This window comes from Bufo bufo, chromosome 5 (genome assembly GCF_905171765.1).
Source record: "Bufo bufo chromosome 5, aBufBuf1.1, whole genome shotgun sequence".
Taxonomy (NCBI): Eukaryota; Metazoa; Chordata; class Amphibia; order Anura; family Bufonidae; genus Bufo; species Bufo bufo.
Genome location: NC_053393.1, coordinates 157901311 through 157918917, shown reverse-complemented (window position 1 = coordinate 157918917; position 17607 = coordinate 157901311). Strand labels below are relative to the sequence as shown.

The 17607-nt window shown below is 45.5% G+C and overlaps 1 protein-coding gene across 1 annotated transcript in view; it reads right to left on the bottom strand.

Annotated features, from left to right (window-relative positions):
* Positions 1-379: 379 nt before the first annotated feature.
* The window catches only part of LOC121002446 (histamine H3 receptor-like), a 35978-nt gene continuing 18750 nt past the window's right edge, over positions 380-17607 (bottom strand). The window contains exon 4 of the mRNA XM_040433903.1: positions 380-577. Within this exon, the coding sequence (XP_040289837.1) occupies positions 380-577 (198 nt within the window). The remainder of the gene's footprint in view (positions 578-17607) is intronic.

The window sequence follows — 17607 nt, the reverse complement described above, 5'->3', positions numbered from 1 at the left end:
CTCCCTTGATCCCATGGGAAATCCCATAATTCTATCTGAAGAGCAAAGTAAGAATGCAAGCGGCTCTATTGCAATGGCGAATAGAAGAGGGGACAGCGGGCATCCCTGATGTGTACCTCTTCCCTACTCAAAGACTTCTGATGTACCACCATTAGCTCTGATCCTAGCTTTAGGGCCATAGTATAATAGTTGGACTCAAAAAATAAATGTGCTCCCGAATCCCATGACTCGCAGCACCTCCCACATATTCAAGTCTTTGGCAGCATCAAGGGACAATACAGCCCGCTGTCCTGCCGACACTTATATATTGCACTTATCAGGCACATCTCTCGATCCGGACAAGATCCATCAGAGTCCCAGGAACTAGCAATGGACAAATTCATCCCGTGCTTGTTAAGGATTTAAGAGAACGTTCGTTGGTCTCCAGCCACTGCGCTGCATCCATCGGTGTTTCAAATATGCAGACCTCTCCGTGCGCCACCACCCGCAGCTTGGCCAGATACAGCATAGAGTAGGGAATCTGTAAATCCTGAAGATAGCGTTTCACATCCTGGAACTTCACTCTTCTGCGCTGAACCTGGAAAATCTGGAAAAATTTATACTTTATTTCCATTGATTAGGAGATCAGGGTGATCCCTGGCTTTCTTAAGAATATTATTTCTGTCCCTGAAATGCAGCAACTTCAAGATTCGACGAGCGGGGGCCCCTGGTGGTGGACTGTGAAATGGCACTCTATGTGCTCTCTCAATGGCAAACACTCGAGACAGAGAGTCCTTGCCAAATTTAAGGATCAGCCAATCTTCAAAAAATACAACTGGATAAGATCCCTCCGCCTTTTCAGGGAGACCAATCACCCTGAGATTGTTTCTGCTCGACCTTTTTTTTAGGTCGTCAGTTTTGGACATCAGTAAAGACACATTATTAATAATATGAATAATTCTGCCGAGATCTCCCTTAACTGGGGGTATCTGATCCTCAATTGTGCTCACTCTCTTTTCCACCTCTTTGATCCTTTCATTCACTTGCCTTAGGTCCTGCCTCATGAGGGAGACATTTTCCTTTAAGCTACACATATTGGTATTAAGAATATGTAATGAACTGCTCAGCTCCAGGAGCAGTAGAATTCTCCAAAGCCATTGATGTGACTGGTGTCTCAGGTTGTGGGGTGCTTTCCTGTATATTTTGTGTTAAAGGGAGTATTAATTATTGATATTTAGGGTAATCTCAATAATTAATATTTATGACTCCGCCTATTTATAACTAAAATATAACTATAAATTATGACTACCTCTGTTGCCTCACTTTACACTTTTTCCCTGAACTAACTTACTACTGCGACGACCATAAAAGACTATACACTGTACTATGAACAATAAAGTACCGGGTATATTTATTAATACAATAACAAGCTTACAGTCCAATTAGTGCTATAATTATATATATCTATATCAAAGGACATATAAATATATATACTTATAGTCGCACACCGTAATATTAACAACACTACAATACACACCTAGCTACACTACACACAGTACAATATAATATACAATTCCAATTTTATTGCAACAGGAGGCTCTCATTGTGCTAAACTTTCTTTTACTACTCCCATAGCAGGTGCATGAAAACTTTTTTCAAACAGATAATCAGTAATGTAAATAAGGAAGGCAGGTGACCAATCAGTGTGTGTCTCAGTGCATATAAGGTGATGCCTCTTTCTTGCTGCTCCCAACTAGAGAAAGGATACGTATAGATTTTCTTTGATAATTGTGTATCTATTGTTATTTGTCACTTGTTATTTCTTTATTTTTTCACTTTCCCACCTCTCTGCCGCCGATATTCCATTGTAGTCACTCTGTCTACTTACTTTTATCCTGCTTCTGGGTCCCAGTTTCTTACCCTGCGTCCGGCGGCATCATCATCTTAAGCAGAGCGCCGAAGTCTCGAATATCGCGAGACTTCGAGCGCTCCTCAAACTGTGAGTTAATTTGCGCGCACTGCTGTGTTTCTCTGCAGCGCTCAGCTGATTTACCTCACAGTGCATCTTCTCCACTCCTCTCCCTACTGTATACCAATATTTTCAGTCATACATTTACATATATTATCCCAATTTACATTTGTAAGTATAATTAATTTACTGCTTATGTGTGTATATATATATATATATATATATATATATACAGTACAGACCAAAAGTTTGGACACACCTTCTCATTCAAAGAGTTTTCTTTATTTTCATGACTATGAAGGCATCAAAACTATGAATTAACACATGTGGAATACATAACATAACAAACAAGTGTGAAACAACTGAAAACATGTCATATTCTAGGTTCTTCAAAGTAGCCACCTTTTGCTTTGATTACTGCTTTGCACACTCTTGGCATTCTCTTGATGAGCTTCAAGAGGTAGTCCCCTGAAATGGTCTTCCAACAGTCTTAAAGGAGTTCCCAGAGATGCTTAGCACTTGTTGGCCCTTTTGCCTTCACTCTGCGGTCCAGCTCACCCCAAACCATCTCGATTGGGTTCAAGTCCGGTGACTGTGGAGGCCAGGTCATCTGGCGCAGCACCCCATCACTCTCCTTCATGGTCAAATAGCCCTTACTTTCAAAGTTTTCCCAATTTTTCGGCTGACTGACTGACCTTCATTTCTTAAAGTAATGATGGTCACTCGTTTTTCTTTACTTAGCTGCTTTTTTCTTGCCATAATACAAATTCTAACAGTCTATTCAGTAGGACTATCAGCTGTGTATCCACCTGACTTCTCCTCAACGCAACTGATGGTCCCAACCCCATTTATAAGGCAAGAAATCCCACTTATTAAACCTGACAGGGCACACCTGTGAAGTGAAAACCATTTCAGGGGACTACCTCTTGAAGCTCATCAAGAGAATGCCAAGAGTGTGCAAAGCAGTAATCAAAGCAAAAGGTGGCTACTTTGAAGAACGTAGAATATGACATATTTTCAGTTGTTTTACACTTGTTTATGTATATAATTCCACATGTGTTAATTCATAGTTTTGATGCCTTCAGTGTGAATCTACAATTTTCATAGTCATGAAAATAAAGAAAACTCTTTGAATGAGAAGGTGTGTCCAAACTTTTGGTCTGTATTGTATATATATGTTACCTAGATAGCATTAACACAGCTGGTATATGATACATACACTGATCAAAAAAATAAAGGGAACACAAAAATAACACATCCTAGATCTGAATTAATGAAATATTCTTCTGAAATACTTTGTTCTTTACATAGTTGAATGTGCTGACAACAAAATCACACAAAAATAAATAAATGGAAATCAAATTTTTCAACCCATGGAGGTCTGGATTTGGAGTCACACTCAAAATTTAAGTGGAAAAACACACTACAGGCTGATCCAACTTTGATGTAATGTCTTTAAAACAAGTCAAAATGAGGCTCAGTAGTGTGTGTGGCCTCCACGTGCCTGTATGACCTCCCTACAACACCTGTGCATGCTCCTGATGAGGTGGCGGACGGTCTCCTGAGGGATCTCCTCCCAGACCTGGACTAAAGCATCTGCCAACTCCTGGACAGTCTGTGGTGCAACGTGACGTTGGTGGATAGAGCGAGACATGATGTCCCAGATGTGCTCAATTGGATTCAGGTCTGGGGAACGGGCGGGCCAGTCCATAGCATCAATGCCTTCGTCTTGCAGGAACTGCTGACACACTCCAGCCACATGAGGTCTAGCATTGTCTTGCATTGGGAGGAACCCAGGGCCAACCGCACCAGCATATGGTCTCACAAGGGGTCTGAGGATCTCATCTCGGTACCTAATGGCAGTCAGGCTACCTCTGGCGAGCACATGGAGGGTTATGCGGCCCTCTAAAGAAATGCCACCCCACACCATTACTGACCCAATGCCAAACCGGTCATGCTGGAGGATGTTGCAGGCAGCAGAACGTTCTCCACGGCGTCTCCAGACTCTGTCACGTCTGTCACATGTGCTCATTGATAACCTGCTTTAATCTGTGAAGAGCACAGGGCGCCAGTGGCGAATTTGCCAATCTTGGTGTTCTCTGGCAAATGCCAAACGTCCTGCACGGTGTTGGGCTGTAAGCACAACCCCCACCTGTGGACGTCGGGCCCTCATATCACCCTCATGGAGTCTGTTTCTGTCCGTTTGTGCAGACACATGCACATTTGTGGCCTGCTGGAGGTCATTTTGCAGGGCTCTGGCAGTGCTCCTCCTGTTCCTCCTTGCACAAAGGCGGAGGTAGCGGTCCTGCTGCTGAGTTGTTGCCCTCCTACGGCCTCCTCCACGTCTCCTGATGTACTGGCCTGTCTCCTGGTAGCGCCTCCATGCTCTGGACACTACGCTGACAGACACAGCAAACCTTCTTGCCACAGCTCGCATTGATGTGCCATCCTGGATAAGCTGCACTACCTGAGCCACTTGTGTGGGTTTTAGACTCCGTCTCATGCTACCACTAGAGTGAAAGCACCGCCAGAATTCAAAAGTGACCAAAACATCAGCCAGGAAGCATAGGAACCACGCCTTTATTGGGGGTGTCTTGCTAATTGCCTATAATTTCCACCTGTTGTCTATCCCATTTGCACAACAGCATGTGAAATTGATTGTCACTCAGTGTTGCTTCCTAAGTGGACAGTTTGATTTCACAGAAGTGTGATTGACTTGGAGTTACATTGTGTTGTTTAAGTGTTCCCTTTATTTTTTTGGAGCAGTATATATATATATATATATATATATATATATATACACAACTATTGTTCTTAATTACACTATTCCATACACACATACAGTCAGGTTTATAAATATTGGGCCATTGACACAATTCTAACATTTTTGGCTCTATACACCACCACAATGGATTTAAAATGAAACGAACAAGATGTGCTTTAACTGCAGACTGTCAGCTTTAATTTTAGGGTATTTACATCCAAATCAGGTGAACGGTGTAGGAATTACAACAGTTTGCATATGTGCCTCCCACTTGTTACGGGACCAAAAGTAATGGGACAGAATAATAATCATAAATCAAACTTTCACTTTTTAATACTTGGTTGCAAATCCTTTGCAGTCAATTACAGCCTGAAGTCTGGAACGCATAGACATCACCAGATGCTGGGTTTTATCCCTGGTGATGCTCTGCCAGGCCTCTACTGCAACTGTCTTCAGTTCCTGCTTGTTCTTCGGGCATTTTCCCTTCAGTTTTTTCTTCAGCAAGTGAAATGCATCTCAATCGGATTCAGGTCAGGTGATTGACTTGGCCATTGCATAACATTCCACTTATTTCCCTTAAAAAAAACCTCTTTGGTTGTTTTTGCAGTATGCTTTGAGTCATTGTCCATCTGCACTGTGAAGCGCCGTCCAATGAGTTCTGAAGCATTTGGCTGAATATGAGCAGATAATATTGCCCGAAACACTTCAGAATTCATCCTGCTGCTTTTGTCAGCAGTCACATCAATAAATACAAGAGAACCAGTTCCATTGGCAGCCATACATGCCCACGCCATGACACTACCACCACCATGCTTCACTGATGAGGTGGTATGCTTAGGATCATGAGCAGTTCCTTTCCTTCTCCATACTCTTCTCTTCCCATCACTCTGGTACAAGTTGATCTTGGTCTTATCTGTCCATAGGATGTTTTTCCAGAACTGTGAAGGCTTTTTTAGATTTCATTTGGCAAACTCTAATCTGGCCTTCCTGTTTTTGAGGCTCACCAATGGTTTACATCTTGTGGTGAACCCTCTGTATTCACTCTGGTGAATTCTTCTCTTGATTGTTTTTTTATTTTATTTTTTTTAAATCTTTATTTTCAAATTTTTAGCAATACAAAACAGTACAGTATAGTAGAACAACATCTTAACTGCTCCATATGTAAGACAAATCATCACTGGCCATTTGAGTCAATAATTGAGTATACATGCAAGGATACATTACAATCAGGTATAAAAGCAAATGACAACCTAATTCCATCAAATCCTTTCCACCCCAGTACATGGTGAAAAAGCTTCATTAATATTAATATGTTCTTAACCCCCATCGCAGAAATCCAACTATCTCATATTGAGGATGAGAGTTTGCTAGTCCCTCACTACTCCTATATCTTTCATAAGACGTAAGCTAGGATTCTACTACTCTAGAGCTTCTTGGGGAGTTCTCCTCTCTATTCTCCGTCTAATGCGGTTTTATACCATTCTTTCCACTTTCCCCAAGTCAAAAGGAATTTGTCATGGGATAACGATTCCCAGCTCGTTAATTCCTCAAGTTGGCACAATTCTTGAACTTTATACTTCCATTCCTGCATATTAGGGGTTTCCTTGGCCAGCCAATATTTTGGGATCAACAATTTAGCTGCTGAGATCAGGTGTGCTGAAAGAGAATGTGCAGTTAACTTGTAATTGCAGTCTGGTACATTAAGAATGGCTACTAGTGAAGTGATAGGAGCCCCTATCTTGCAAATATTTTGCACCCTACTGGACACCTTATCCCAAAAGACCTTTATTAGTGGACAGGACCACCATATGTGAAACATAGTGCCTCTAGCAGCCCCGCATCTCCAACAGTCTGCGGATACAGAGGGAGAGATTTTATGTAGTTTATCAGGGGTCTTGTACCACCTAGTTACAATCTTAAAGGAGTTCTCTTGTATTTTTATGCACCTTGAAAATCCATGAGTATGGGTGAGTATTTTCTCTGATGTTTTGTTATCAATAGGAACTCCCATATCCTTGGCCCATTGCTCTACGAACAGCGGTTTGGAGTCAGGATTAAATTCTAGGATTTTGTTGTACAGACGGGAGATTGCACCTTTATTACTTGCTGACTGACTCCAGATTGCATCATACCATGTAGGGACATAGTTTCCCTGAGTGATATCAAGGTAACTCTTACAAATCTTGGTAAACTGTGAGACATGTGACAAGGACCAAGGAACCCTATTAAAGGATTCTTTTAAAAATGCTACTTCTGGAATCTGACGATGTGTTAATAGATCACCTATTGCTATATCTCCCAAGGCCTCCCACAGTCCCATGTCGTCCTTATATCCATCTATAATTAGATAAGGCAAAAGTCTGATAGGAGTCATGTTAGAAATCATTCTGGAGGGATACAAAAATGGGGATAATTTACTCCATGAGTCAACGACACCCATTAATGTAGCAGGTATGTTTTCTTTATGTGTCATTTTCCTACCAACTTTCCATAACAGAGCTAGACCCTTGGATCCTAGTTGTTTCCTCGCTATCTGACATCCTAGCTTGTTAATTTTAGGGTTTATTAATTCTGAGTGGAGTCTCAATTGTATGGCCCTATAGTATCCACTTACGTCCGGTAAACCAAAACCACCCTTATGTTTTGGTAAAACTAATCTCCGATAAGCAATTCTGGGTTTGGCTTGGTTCCATACAAAACAGGAGAAAGTTCTCCTAATCTGTCCCAAAAATTGACGGGGTAAAGCTACTGGCAAGGCCTGCATTAAATATAATAGTTTGGGTAGAACATATGTTTTAATAACATTCTTTCTCCCCAACCATGTTAAGAAAGGTATCATAAGGTCTTTTAGTTGTTTTTTAAGGTCATCTAACAATTTGGGGTAATTCTGGGAGAAAAGTTGTTCTGGATTCTTAGTTATTTGGACTCCTAAGTAGGTGATATGGTCTGACTGCCATTGGAACGGGTAATTGGTTTTGAGATGAGATATGGTCGACTGCGGGGTATTAACTCCTAAGGCTACACACTTGGCTAAATTAATTTTAAAATTGGATAGTGCCCCGAAGTGCTCTAGTTGCTCAAGAAGCGCAGGAAAAGCCACTCTCGGGTTAGAAAGCAAAAGAAGCATGTCATCAGCGAAGGCTGCAACAGTATGCATTTGAGAACCTACTCTAAGTCCCTGAATGTCTTCATCTTGTCTAATAGCTTGTAAGAAAGTTTCTAAACACAATATGAATAGGGTGGGGGATAGTGGACATCCCTGCCTGGTCCCATTTCTGATAATAAAAGGAGAGGTGAGATTCCCATTAACTTGAATCCTCGCCGTAGGGGAGGAGTATAGGGACAGCACAGCCGCAACAAATTGAGACGGAAAGCCAAACTTGCTAAGGGTGGCTGCCATGAATTGCCAGTCCACCCTATCAAACGCTTTTTCAGCGTCAGTACTTAATAAGGTAATTTTTTTACCATGAGATTAGGCATATTGTTGAGCTAGAATGACTCGGAGTGTGCTATCCCTACACTCCCTACCCCCCACAAAACCAGATTGCTCCTGCGAGATCAAGTTTACCAGAAAGGATGAAGTTCTGTGAGCCACAATCTTCGCCCAAAGCTTGATATCAGCATTGAGCAAAGAGATTGGGCGATAACTGGAAGGTAAGTTGGGTCTTTACCCTGTTTCGGCAGGATCGTTATGTGGGCCTCTAATGACTGCTTGGGAAGGGGGGAACCACTTAACAGAGAATTGAAAAGCGACTCCTCTTGATTGTTGACTTTGACACACATACACCTACCTCCTGGAGAGTGTTCTTGATCTGGCCAACTGTTGTGAATGGTGTTTTCTTCACCAGGGAAAGAATTCTTCGGTCATCCACCACAGTTGTTTTCCGTGGTCTTCCGGGTTTTTTGGTGTTGCTGAGCTCACCGGTGCGTTCCTTCTTTTTAAGAATGTTCCAAACTGTTGTTTTAGCCATGCCTAATGTTTTTGCTATCTCTCTGATGTTTTTTTTTGTTTTTTCAGCCTAATGATGGCTTGCTTCACTATTAGTTTCAGCTCTTTGGATCTCATCTTGAGAGTTGACAGCAACAGATTCCAAATGCAAATAGCACACTTGAAATTAACTCTGAACCTTTTATCTGCTCATTGTAATTGGGATAATGAGGGAATAACACACACCTGGCCATGGAACAGCTGAGAAGCCAATGGTCCCATTACTTTTGGTCCCTTAACAAGTGGGAGGCACATATGCAAACTGTTGTAATTCTTACACCATTCACCTGATTTGGATGTAAATACCCTAAAATTAAAGCTGACAGTCTGCAGTTAAAGCACATCTTGTTCGTTTCATTTCAAATCCATTGTGGTGGTATATAGAGCTAAAAAATGTTAGAATTGTGTCGATGTCCCAATATTTATGGACCTGGCTGTATTTAGCAGCATGAATCCCTCAGAGGAACATTATAACCCCCTGACCAGTCAACCCATGTCTGTTAGCTATGAGGTATTAACTACGGATTCCATCCAACAGATGGTGGATCAATCCGTATCTAGATCAGTATCTGTGGCTATACAATCAGCCATGGTGTCTCTTCAGGACTCCATTACTAAGTCCTTTTCTTTAATGGTGAATCATGAAACACCTCAGGTTTACCCTTCTACCCCATCAGATAACTTCCTCTCAGCGGAAGATTCTATTACGGACCTAGAAAAAGGCTTAAAAAAATCTGTCAAATCTGTCAAGAAAAGTAAATTTTGTGATGACCCTATTGTCCCCAATATATCAAAATCCCACACCATGGGGACAGGTTCAAACTCAAATAAAAACCTGAATAATTTAGGCGATAAAAATGAACGTGGCGAAGAATCCCACAAAAGACCGTCCACCCGAGAGGAGACTACCAATATACGGGCTATGACAGCCAGTAAGAGGGCTAAGAACATCTCTTACAAATGAACATCTTCCACATCCCCATCCACTGAGTCTGACTCGGAAGACGAATTACCATTTTACTCTAATGACGACTCCTCAGATGATAATGAGAATTCAGCCTCAGCTAACAAACTCTCAGACTCCCTGGTCCTAGACAGTCAGGGTATCCCCTTTTTCAGCCCTGACCAAATAAAACATCCCAGATCTGGAGAGTGGGTTCCTGATCCTCAAATCTCAATTTTTTTTATCTCTATGGGTCAATAAATCCTTAGACAGATCCTCCAGAAACAAATTGAAAGCGGAATGTCCGAGACCTACCCTACCTCAGAAAGCATCCCAAACTCCGGAACTTGATCCCATTATTTTCAAATACTTAAATAAAACGGGAAAAAATCCCAAAAGAGGCCTAGATATATCCAGTGCTTTAAGTGGGCCAAAAGAGGTGCCGGTACTCTATTAGGCGCCGGTGCTCCCCCCCCCTGCACATCAGACCCCCCCATCACACACATATATATTAGTTCCTCTATGTACCAGTACAGTACCCCCCCCACCACCGCACATTCGTTCCTCTCTGTACCAGTACCCCCCTGCACATCAGACCCCCCCCCCCACTCATCACACACACACACATTAATTCCTCTCTGTACCAGTACCCCCCTGCCAGGGGGGTACTGGTACAGAGAGGAATTAATGTGTGTGTGTGTGTGATGAGGGGGGGGTCTGATGTGCAGGGGGGTACTGGTTCAGAGAGGAACGAATGTGCGGTGGTGGGGGGGGGGGGGGTACTGGTACATAGAGGAACTAATATATATGTGTGTGATGGGGGGTCTGATGTGCAGAGGGGTACTGGTACAGAGAGGCACTAATGTGTGGTGGTGGTGGGGGGGGGGGGGGGGTACTGGTAAAGAGAGGAACTAATGTGTGATGAGGGGGGGGGGTCTGATGTGCAGGGGGGTACTGGTTCAGAGAGGAACGAATGTGCGGTGGTGGGGGGGGGGGGGTACTGGTACATAGAGGAACTAATATATATGTGTGTGATGGGGGGTCTGATGTGCAGAGGGGTACTGGTACAGAGAGGCACTAATGTGTGGTGGTGGTGGGGGGGGGGGGGGTACTGGTAAAGAGAGGAACTAATGTGTGTGATGAGGGGGGGGGGTCTGATGTGCAGGGGGGTACTGGTACAGAGAGGAACGAATGTGCGGTGGTGGGGGGGGGTCCTGGTACATAGAGGAACTAATATATATGTGTGTGATGGGGGGGTCTGATGTGCAGGGGCCCCCTACACATCAGACCCACCCATCAGACACATATATATTAGTTCCTCTATGTACCAGTACCCCCCCCCCCCACCACCGCACATTCGTTCCTCTCTGTACCAGTACCCCCCTGCACATCAGACCCCCCCCCCCCCTCATCACACACATTAATTCCTCTCTGTACCAGTACCCCCCTGCCAGGGGGGGGGGGGGTACTGGTACAGAGAGGAACTAATGTGTGTGGGGGGAGGGGGGGTGCCTGTCACTCACCAGTACTCTTCAGAAGTTGGATTCCAAAGCAAAGTCGATGTTCTTTGCTGCACCGTCCGACTCCTGACTCCAAGGAGGACCAGTCACTGGTCGCCGCACTGATCGCTCCTCAGTCACAGGCGCGCGGGAAGGAGTTGACGTCACCTAACGTGAGGTCAACTCCCTGCCTGCGCCAGCCTGAGCCGTACTCTGCAACGACCCGCCCCCCTCCACTAGCTGCCCAGCCAACGACATTAGGGAGGAGATACTGCCAGCTCTCCGCTGCGCTCCGGCAGGGCCGGCCTTAGGTGTCCAGGCGCCCTGTGCGAGCTAACCTTGTGGCGCCCCCCCCCCCCCCCCCAAAAAAACAAAAAAACACTGCTTGTTGCTGGCATCATGGCATAGGCTGGCTGACTATCCAACCAAGTAGTTACCAGCCCGCACACCCCAAAGGCCGGTGTAATGTTATACTTCCCTACTTCGTGAGATTTCCCTACCTTCGTCACTTCCGGTCGCACCGGACATGACGTGAGGAGGTGTGCAGCGCCGCGCAGGCGCACAATGACAGGTTAGGGAAGTTTCACAGCAGAGTGCGCATGCGCCAGGAGTCTCGCCGGCGGTTAGGGTAGGGAAAAACTATGGGCCAGTGCGCAGGCGCAGTGATCGGATGGATGTTCTCAGCTGGACACCGGCCGACACTGCGCATGCACCGGGAGCCTCACCAGCGGTTAGGGAAGGGAAAAATTATGTACGGGTCAGTGCTTTTTCCCTACCCTAACCGCTGGTGAGGCTCCCAGCGCATGCGCAGTGTCGGCCGGTGTCCTGCTGAGAACATCCATCCGATCACCGCACCTGTGCACTGGCCCATAATTTTTCCCTACCCTAACCGCCGGCGAGGCTCCCAGCGCATGCGCACTCTGCTGTGAAATTTCCCTAACCCGTCATTGTGCGCAGTGCGCCCCCCCAATATAATAAACATTGGTGGCGCAGTGCGCCCCTCCCAACACTCCAGTATAATAAACATTGGTGGCGCAGTGCGCCCCCCCAACACCCCAGTATAATAAACATTGGTGGCGCAGTGCGCCCCCCCAACACCCCAGTATAATAAACATTGGTGGCGCAGTGCGCCCCCCCCAATATAATAAACATTGGCGCAGTGCGCCCCCCCAATATAATAAACATTGGTGGCGCAGTGCGCCCCCCGAACACCCCAGTATAATAAACATTGGTGGCGCAGTGCGCCCCCCCAACACCCCAGTATAATAAACATTGGTGGCGCAGTGCGCCCCCCCATCACCCCAGTATAATAAACATTGGTGGCGCAGTGCGCCCCCCCCCAATATAATAAACATTGGCGCAGTGCGCCCCCCCCAATATAATAAACATTGGTGGCGCAGTGCGCCCCCCGAACACCCCAGTATAATAAACATTGGTGGCGCAGTGCGCCCCCCCATCACCCCAGTATAATAAACATTGGTGGCGCAGTGCGCCCCCCCAACACCCCAGTATAATAAACATTGGTGGCGCAGTGCGCCCCCCCATCACCCCAGTATAATAAACATTGGTGGCGCAGTGCGCCCCCCCAACACCCCAGTATAATAAACATTGGTGGCGCAGTGCGCCCCCCCATCACCCCAGTATAATAAACATTGGTGGCGCAGTGCGCCCCCCCTCAATATAATAAACATTGGTGGCGCAGTGGGCCCCCCCTCAATATAATAAACATTGGTGGCGCAGTGCGCCCCCCCTCAATATAATAATCATTGGTGGCGCAGTGGGCCCCCCCTCAATATAATAATCATTGGTGGCGCAGTGGGCAGTGCCAATGAGGGTTAAAAAATAAAAATAATAATTAACTCACCTCCTCCAATTGATCGTCTTCTGTTCTTTCTTCATGACCTGTCAAAGGACCTGTGGTGACATCACTGTTAGCATCACATGATCCATCACCATGGTAATGGGTCATGTGATGAGCTCAGTGATGTCACCACAGGTCTTGAAGAAAACAGGAGAACGGCAGCTACGCGATCATCTGGAGGAGGTGAGTTAAAAAAAAATTATTATTTTTTAACCCTCACTGGCACTTCCCACTGAGCCACCAATGTTTCTTATACTGGGGTGTTTGGGGGGGAAAGCGCACTGCCTACCAACGTTTCTTATACTGGGGTGTTGGGGGGGGGGGGGGCGCACTGTGCCACAAACGTTTCTTATACTGAGGGGGGGGTAGGGGCGCACTGCCTACCAACGTTTCTTATACTGGGGTGTTGGGGGGGGGGGGGGGGGGCACTGTGCCACAAACGTTTCTTATACAAAAACAGGAGGCGGGTGCTGGAATCAAATAGCCGGCACCCGACCTTTGTGACAGGGGGCTGCGATCAGCTACAATTAACCCCTCAGGTACCGCACCTGAAGGGTTAACTCAACTGCAGCTGATCGCAGCTCCCTGTCACAGAGGTTGGCTGTCGGCTATTTGATTCCAGCACCCGCCTCCTGTTTTTGTATTCAGGTCAGTTATCTTCATTGGTGGCGCAGTGGCCACAGCCCCTCCCCTCCTCCTCCCGTCTCTCTTCTTATTGGCAGCGGCGGGGGCAGCAGGCAGGTCAGACAGGGGAGGAGGAACGAATCAGGTCAGACAGGGGAGGGCTAGATGGAGGGGGCGCCCCGAGGGAGAACACAAGTTCAGCCTCGCCTGCCGCATATTACATTGCGAGCTGTCGGCCGCCCAGCGCCCCTGTTACTATGGCGCCCTGTGCGGCCGCACAGCCCGCACACCCCAAAGGCCGGCCCTGCGCTCCGGTACCGGAAACCCACGTACTGGGCGCACGGAGAGGTGCTGGTACTCTCCAGGGCAATTTTTGGAAGTGGCGGTACTGAGTACCGCCGCGTTCCGGCCCACTTCAAGCACTGGATATATCATTCAAATTGTGCCAGGATAAACTCCTAGACCTTCTTCTAGGGCCTCTCACAAAAATATTGGACTTATCCGAACAAGCTGCTGCTACAAATCAACCTGAAGACACATCAGTCCTCCGCGGCTGGGCCCAAAGAGCCATATGTTTCTTTGGAAATATCAACTCTTCTCTCAGCGCGGAAAGAACACGTAATGTATTAATGAAATTAGACCTACAACTCACTCACCTGGCCAACTCAAAGTCTCGTCCATCTGCTGAGGGTCTTCTCTTCGGAGACACCCTCATCAAAGAAATAGGAAAGTTTGTCTGAGTGTTTACCTCTATTGACAAAGCTAAAACATCTCTGAAAAAAGTAGGTCAACCAAAATTTTTGGGCAGGGCTGGGAAAGGCAGGGGCCGCTTTCCCAGCCGAGCTTCACACTTCAGACAATTTCAGCAGGCCGCCTACCACACAGACAGACCTACTACTGCTACATCATCTGCCATACCTACACCATTCTTCCCTACCAGAGGACGTCCATGGAGAGCTTGAGGCCTTCGAGGTTTCCCTAGATCTAGACCATTGTCCACATACCTCTAGGGGGATGACTGAAACATTTTTTTCAGACTTGGGCGTCACTAACTTCAGACTCATGGGTCCTAAATACTATCTTAGGTTATCAGATAGATTTCCTATCCCCTCCTTCACAAATCCACACCCCCAACCAATACGCTTCTCTACTCTAGATCAGAACCTCATAGAGTCAGAGAAAAAAGACCTCTTGTACAAAGGAGCCATCATCCAAGTTCCCCCCCTATCTCTGGGTTTTATCAGCAACATCTTTCTTGTAAAAAAAAAAGATGGGGGTCACAGACCTGTCATAAATTTAAGAACACTCAACGATTTTGTCACTTACCATCACTTCAAGATGGAGGGAATCCATCTTCTCAGGGACCTGATACTTCACCAAGATTGGCTCATAAAAATTGACCTCAAGGACGCCTACCTTACTGTACCTATCCACCCTTGCCATCAACCTTACCTACAATTCTTCTGGAACAACCAAAAATGGCAATTTACTTGCCTTCCATTTGGCCTATCATCCGCCCCTTGGTGCTTCACCAAACTAATGAAACCAGTTGTTTCATCCCTAAGATCCCGAGGTGTACGTCTAATCATCTATTTGGACGACATCCTAATTATGGCACAATCCCTTCCACTAATCCAACTTCATCTACAATGGACTTTGTCCCTTCTAACCAATCTTGGTTTTCTAATCAACTCCAAGAAATCTATTCTTTCCCCATCCAAGGAAGCAGAATTCCTAGGTTTCGATATTAATTCTGTTTCAGCTCTCCTGAGTTATCCTACCAGGAAACTCTCGCTGATTCGGAAAGAAATCCGCTCAGTCTTAAAAATCTGGTATCACTACGCACTATTGCATGGATCGTGGGGCTGTTATCGGCCTCCATTCAAGCCATCTTCCCCGCTCCATTACACTACAGAGCCCTCCAACGCCTAAAGGCACAACATTTACGGGAAGGCCTACAATATTCGAACAAAATCCTCCTCTCCCCAGAAGCCAAGGAAGAACTTCTTTAGTGGCTCCAACACATCCAGGTCTGGAATGGAAAAATGATATTTAATTCCAGATCTGGTCTTAGAATCAGACGCCAGTCAATCAGGCTGGGGCGCTCGTTGCGGCCCTTATTCCACAGGAGGGAAATGGTCAGAAACAGAATCTCTCTTACACATCAACTGTTTGGAACTTCTAGCAGGTTCTTTCGCCCTGAAAAGTTTTGCTAAAGACAGATCACACTGCTGCATACTACTACGTATGGACAATATCGCAGCAGTACAATACATCAACCGTCTAGGGGGTACCACTTCCAAAATTTTAAATGATATTGCCAAGGAATTTTGGCATTTCTGCTTGGAAAGGGATATCCCCCTGAGAGCAGAATACCTTCCGGGTTTGATCAATTCAGTTGGCGATTGGAATTCCCGATACCTATCGGATTCCAGCGACTGGCAATTGAATCCTCTCATCTTCCAACAAATCAACAGCTTATGGGGCCCCCTCCACATGGATCTTTTCGCATCACGATTGAACAGCCAATTACCCATTTTCTTCAGCTGGTGTCCAGATCTGTATGCTCTGGCTCTGGATGCTCTTCGCCAAATCTGGCCACAGAAACTCCTTTACGCTTTTCCCCCCTTTGCCTTACTTCCCAGAGTTCTCCTTCCAGAAAATTTCCCAGAGATCAACATTAGTGATCATCACTCCTTGGTGGCCGTCTCAAGCATGGTTCCCCACACTACTCAGCCTGGCCATAGATATCCCAAGAGTTCTACCACTTTCCCAGGATCTTCTCTGAAATCCTTCAGGACATTCTCACCCTCTTATCTCGTCGGGACTCCTATCATTAATAGCCTGGTTGATCTCAGGCAATCAGCATTCGATCAAGGCCTTTCACAATCTACTCTTGACATCCTCTCTGACGCATGGGCCCCAGGTACCAGAAAGGCTTATAGATCAGCCTGGAAAATTTGGCTTCACTGGTGCTCTCAACGGGATTTGGATCTCGTTCACGCATCTTTTACCCATATCTTAAACTTCTTATCGGCATCCTTTGAATCTGGGAAGGCCTATAGAACCATAAACCTTTACCGTTCCGCGATATCAGCAGAACATGCCCCGTTAACTCCATCCCTGTTGGTAAACACCCAATGATCTGCAGACTTATGAAGGGCATACGTTTTAGGAAACCTCCTGAACCTAGGTAACACTCCACTTGTGATGTTACCCTCCTCCTAAACCTCTTCTCGTCTTGGGAAGACAACGAACTTCTACCCCTAAAACTACTTTCCTTTAAACTCACAGCTCTTTTATGTCTCATCTCCATTAAGAGAGTGTCAGACGGCAGAGCTTTAGACATCACTCACAGATATTTTTACCTCTAACGGAGTAACTTTCCGTATTGTTAGATGAACCAAAACCAACCTACACACGGTCTTCTACCCAGCTTTCCATTTTCATGATAAACTATGTGTTGTCCGCTGTCTAAAGACATATGAACTTATGACTCAACCTCTACGCAGCCCTCAATCTTCTCAACTTCTTATCTCCTTCCGTAAACCACATCTTCCAGTATCTTCTCCTACACTATCCAGATGGGTTAAACTTACCATGCAAATGGCTGGGATTAATACATCAATATTTGGTGCCCATTCAGTCCGAGGAGCAATATCCACCAAAGCCTTCCAAAAAGGAGGCTCTCTCTCGGATATTCTGAAGGCCACAGATTGGTCTTCAGAGTCCACTTTCAAAACATTTTATTTCTCCCATATCTCTATGTCCATTTTGTAAATCATTATTATTACCATGTTGTTTTTCTATACTGTTTAGCTTTAAACTTCCACAATGCGAGCCTCCTGTTGCAATAAAATTGAAGATTTTCCTAACTATTGTAACAGAAAATATAGATTTTATTAAAGACAGGAGGCAAACATTGTCCCTCCCTATTAACCCAACCCTGACTATATATATTTGTTTCCACAGCATACTAG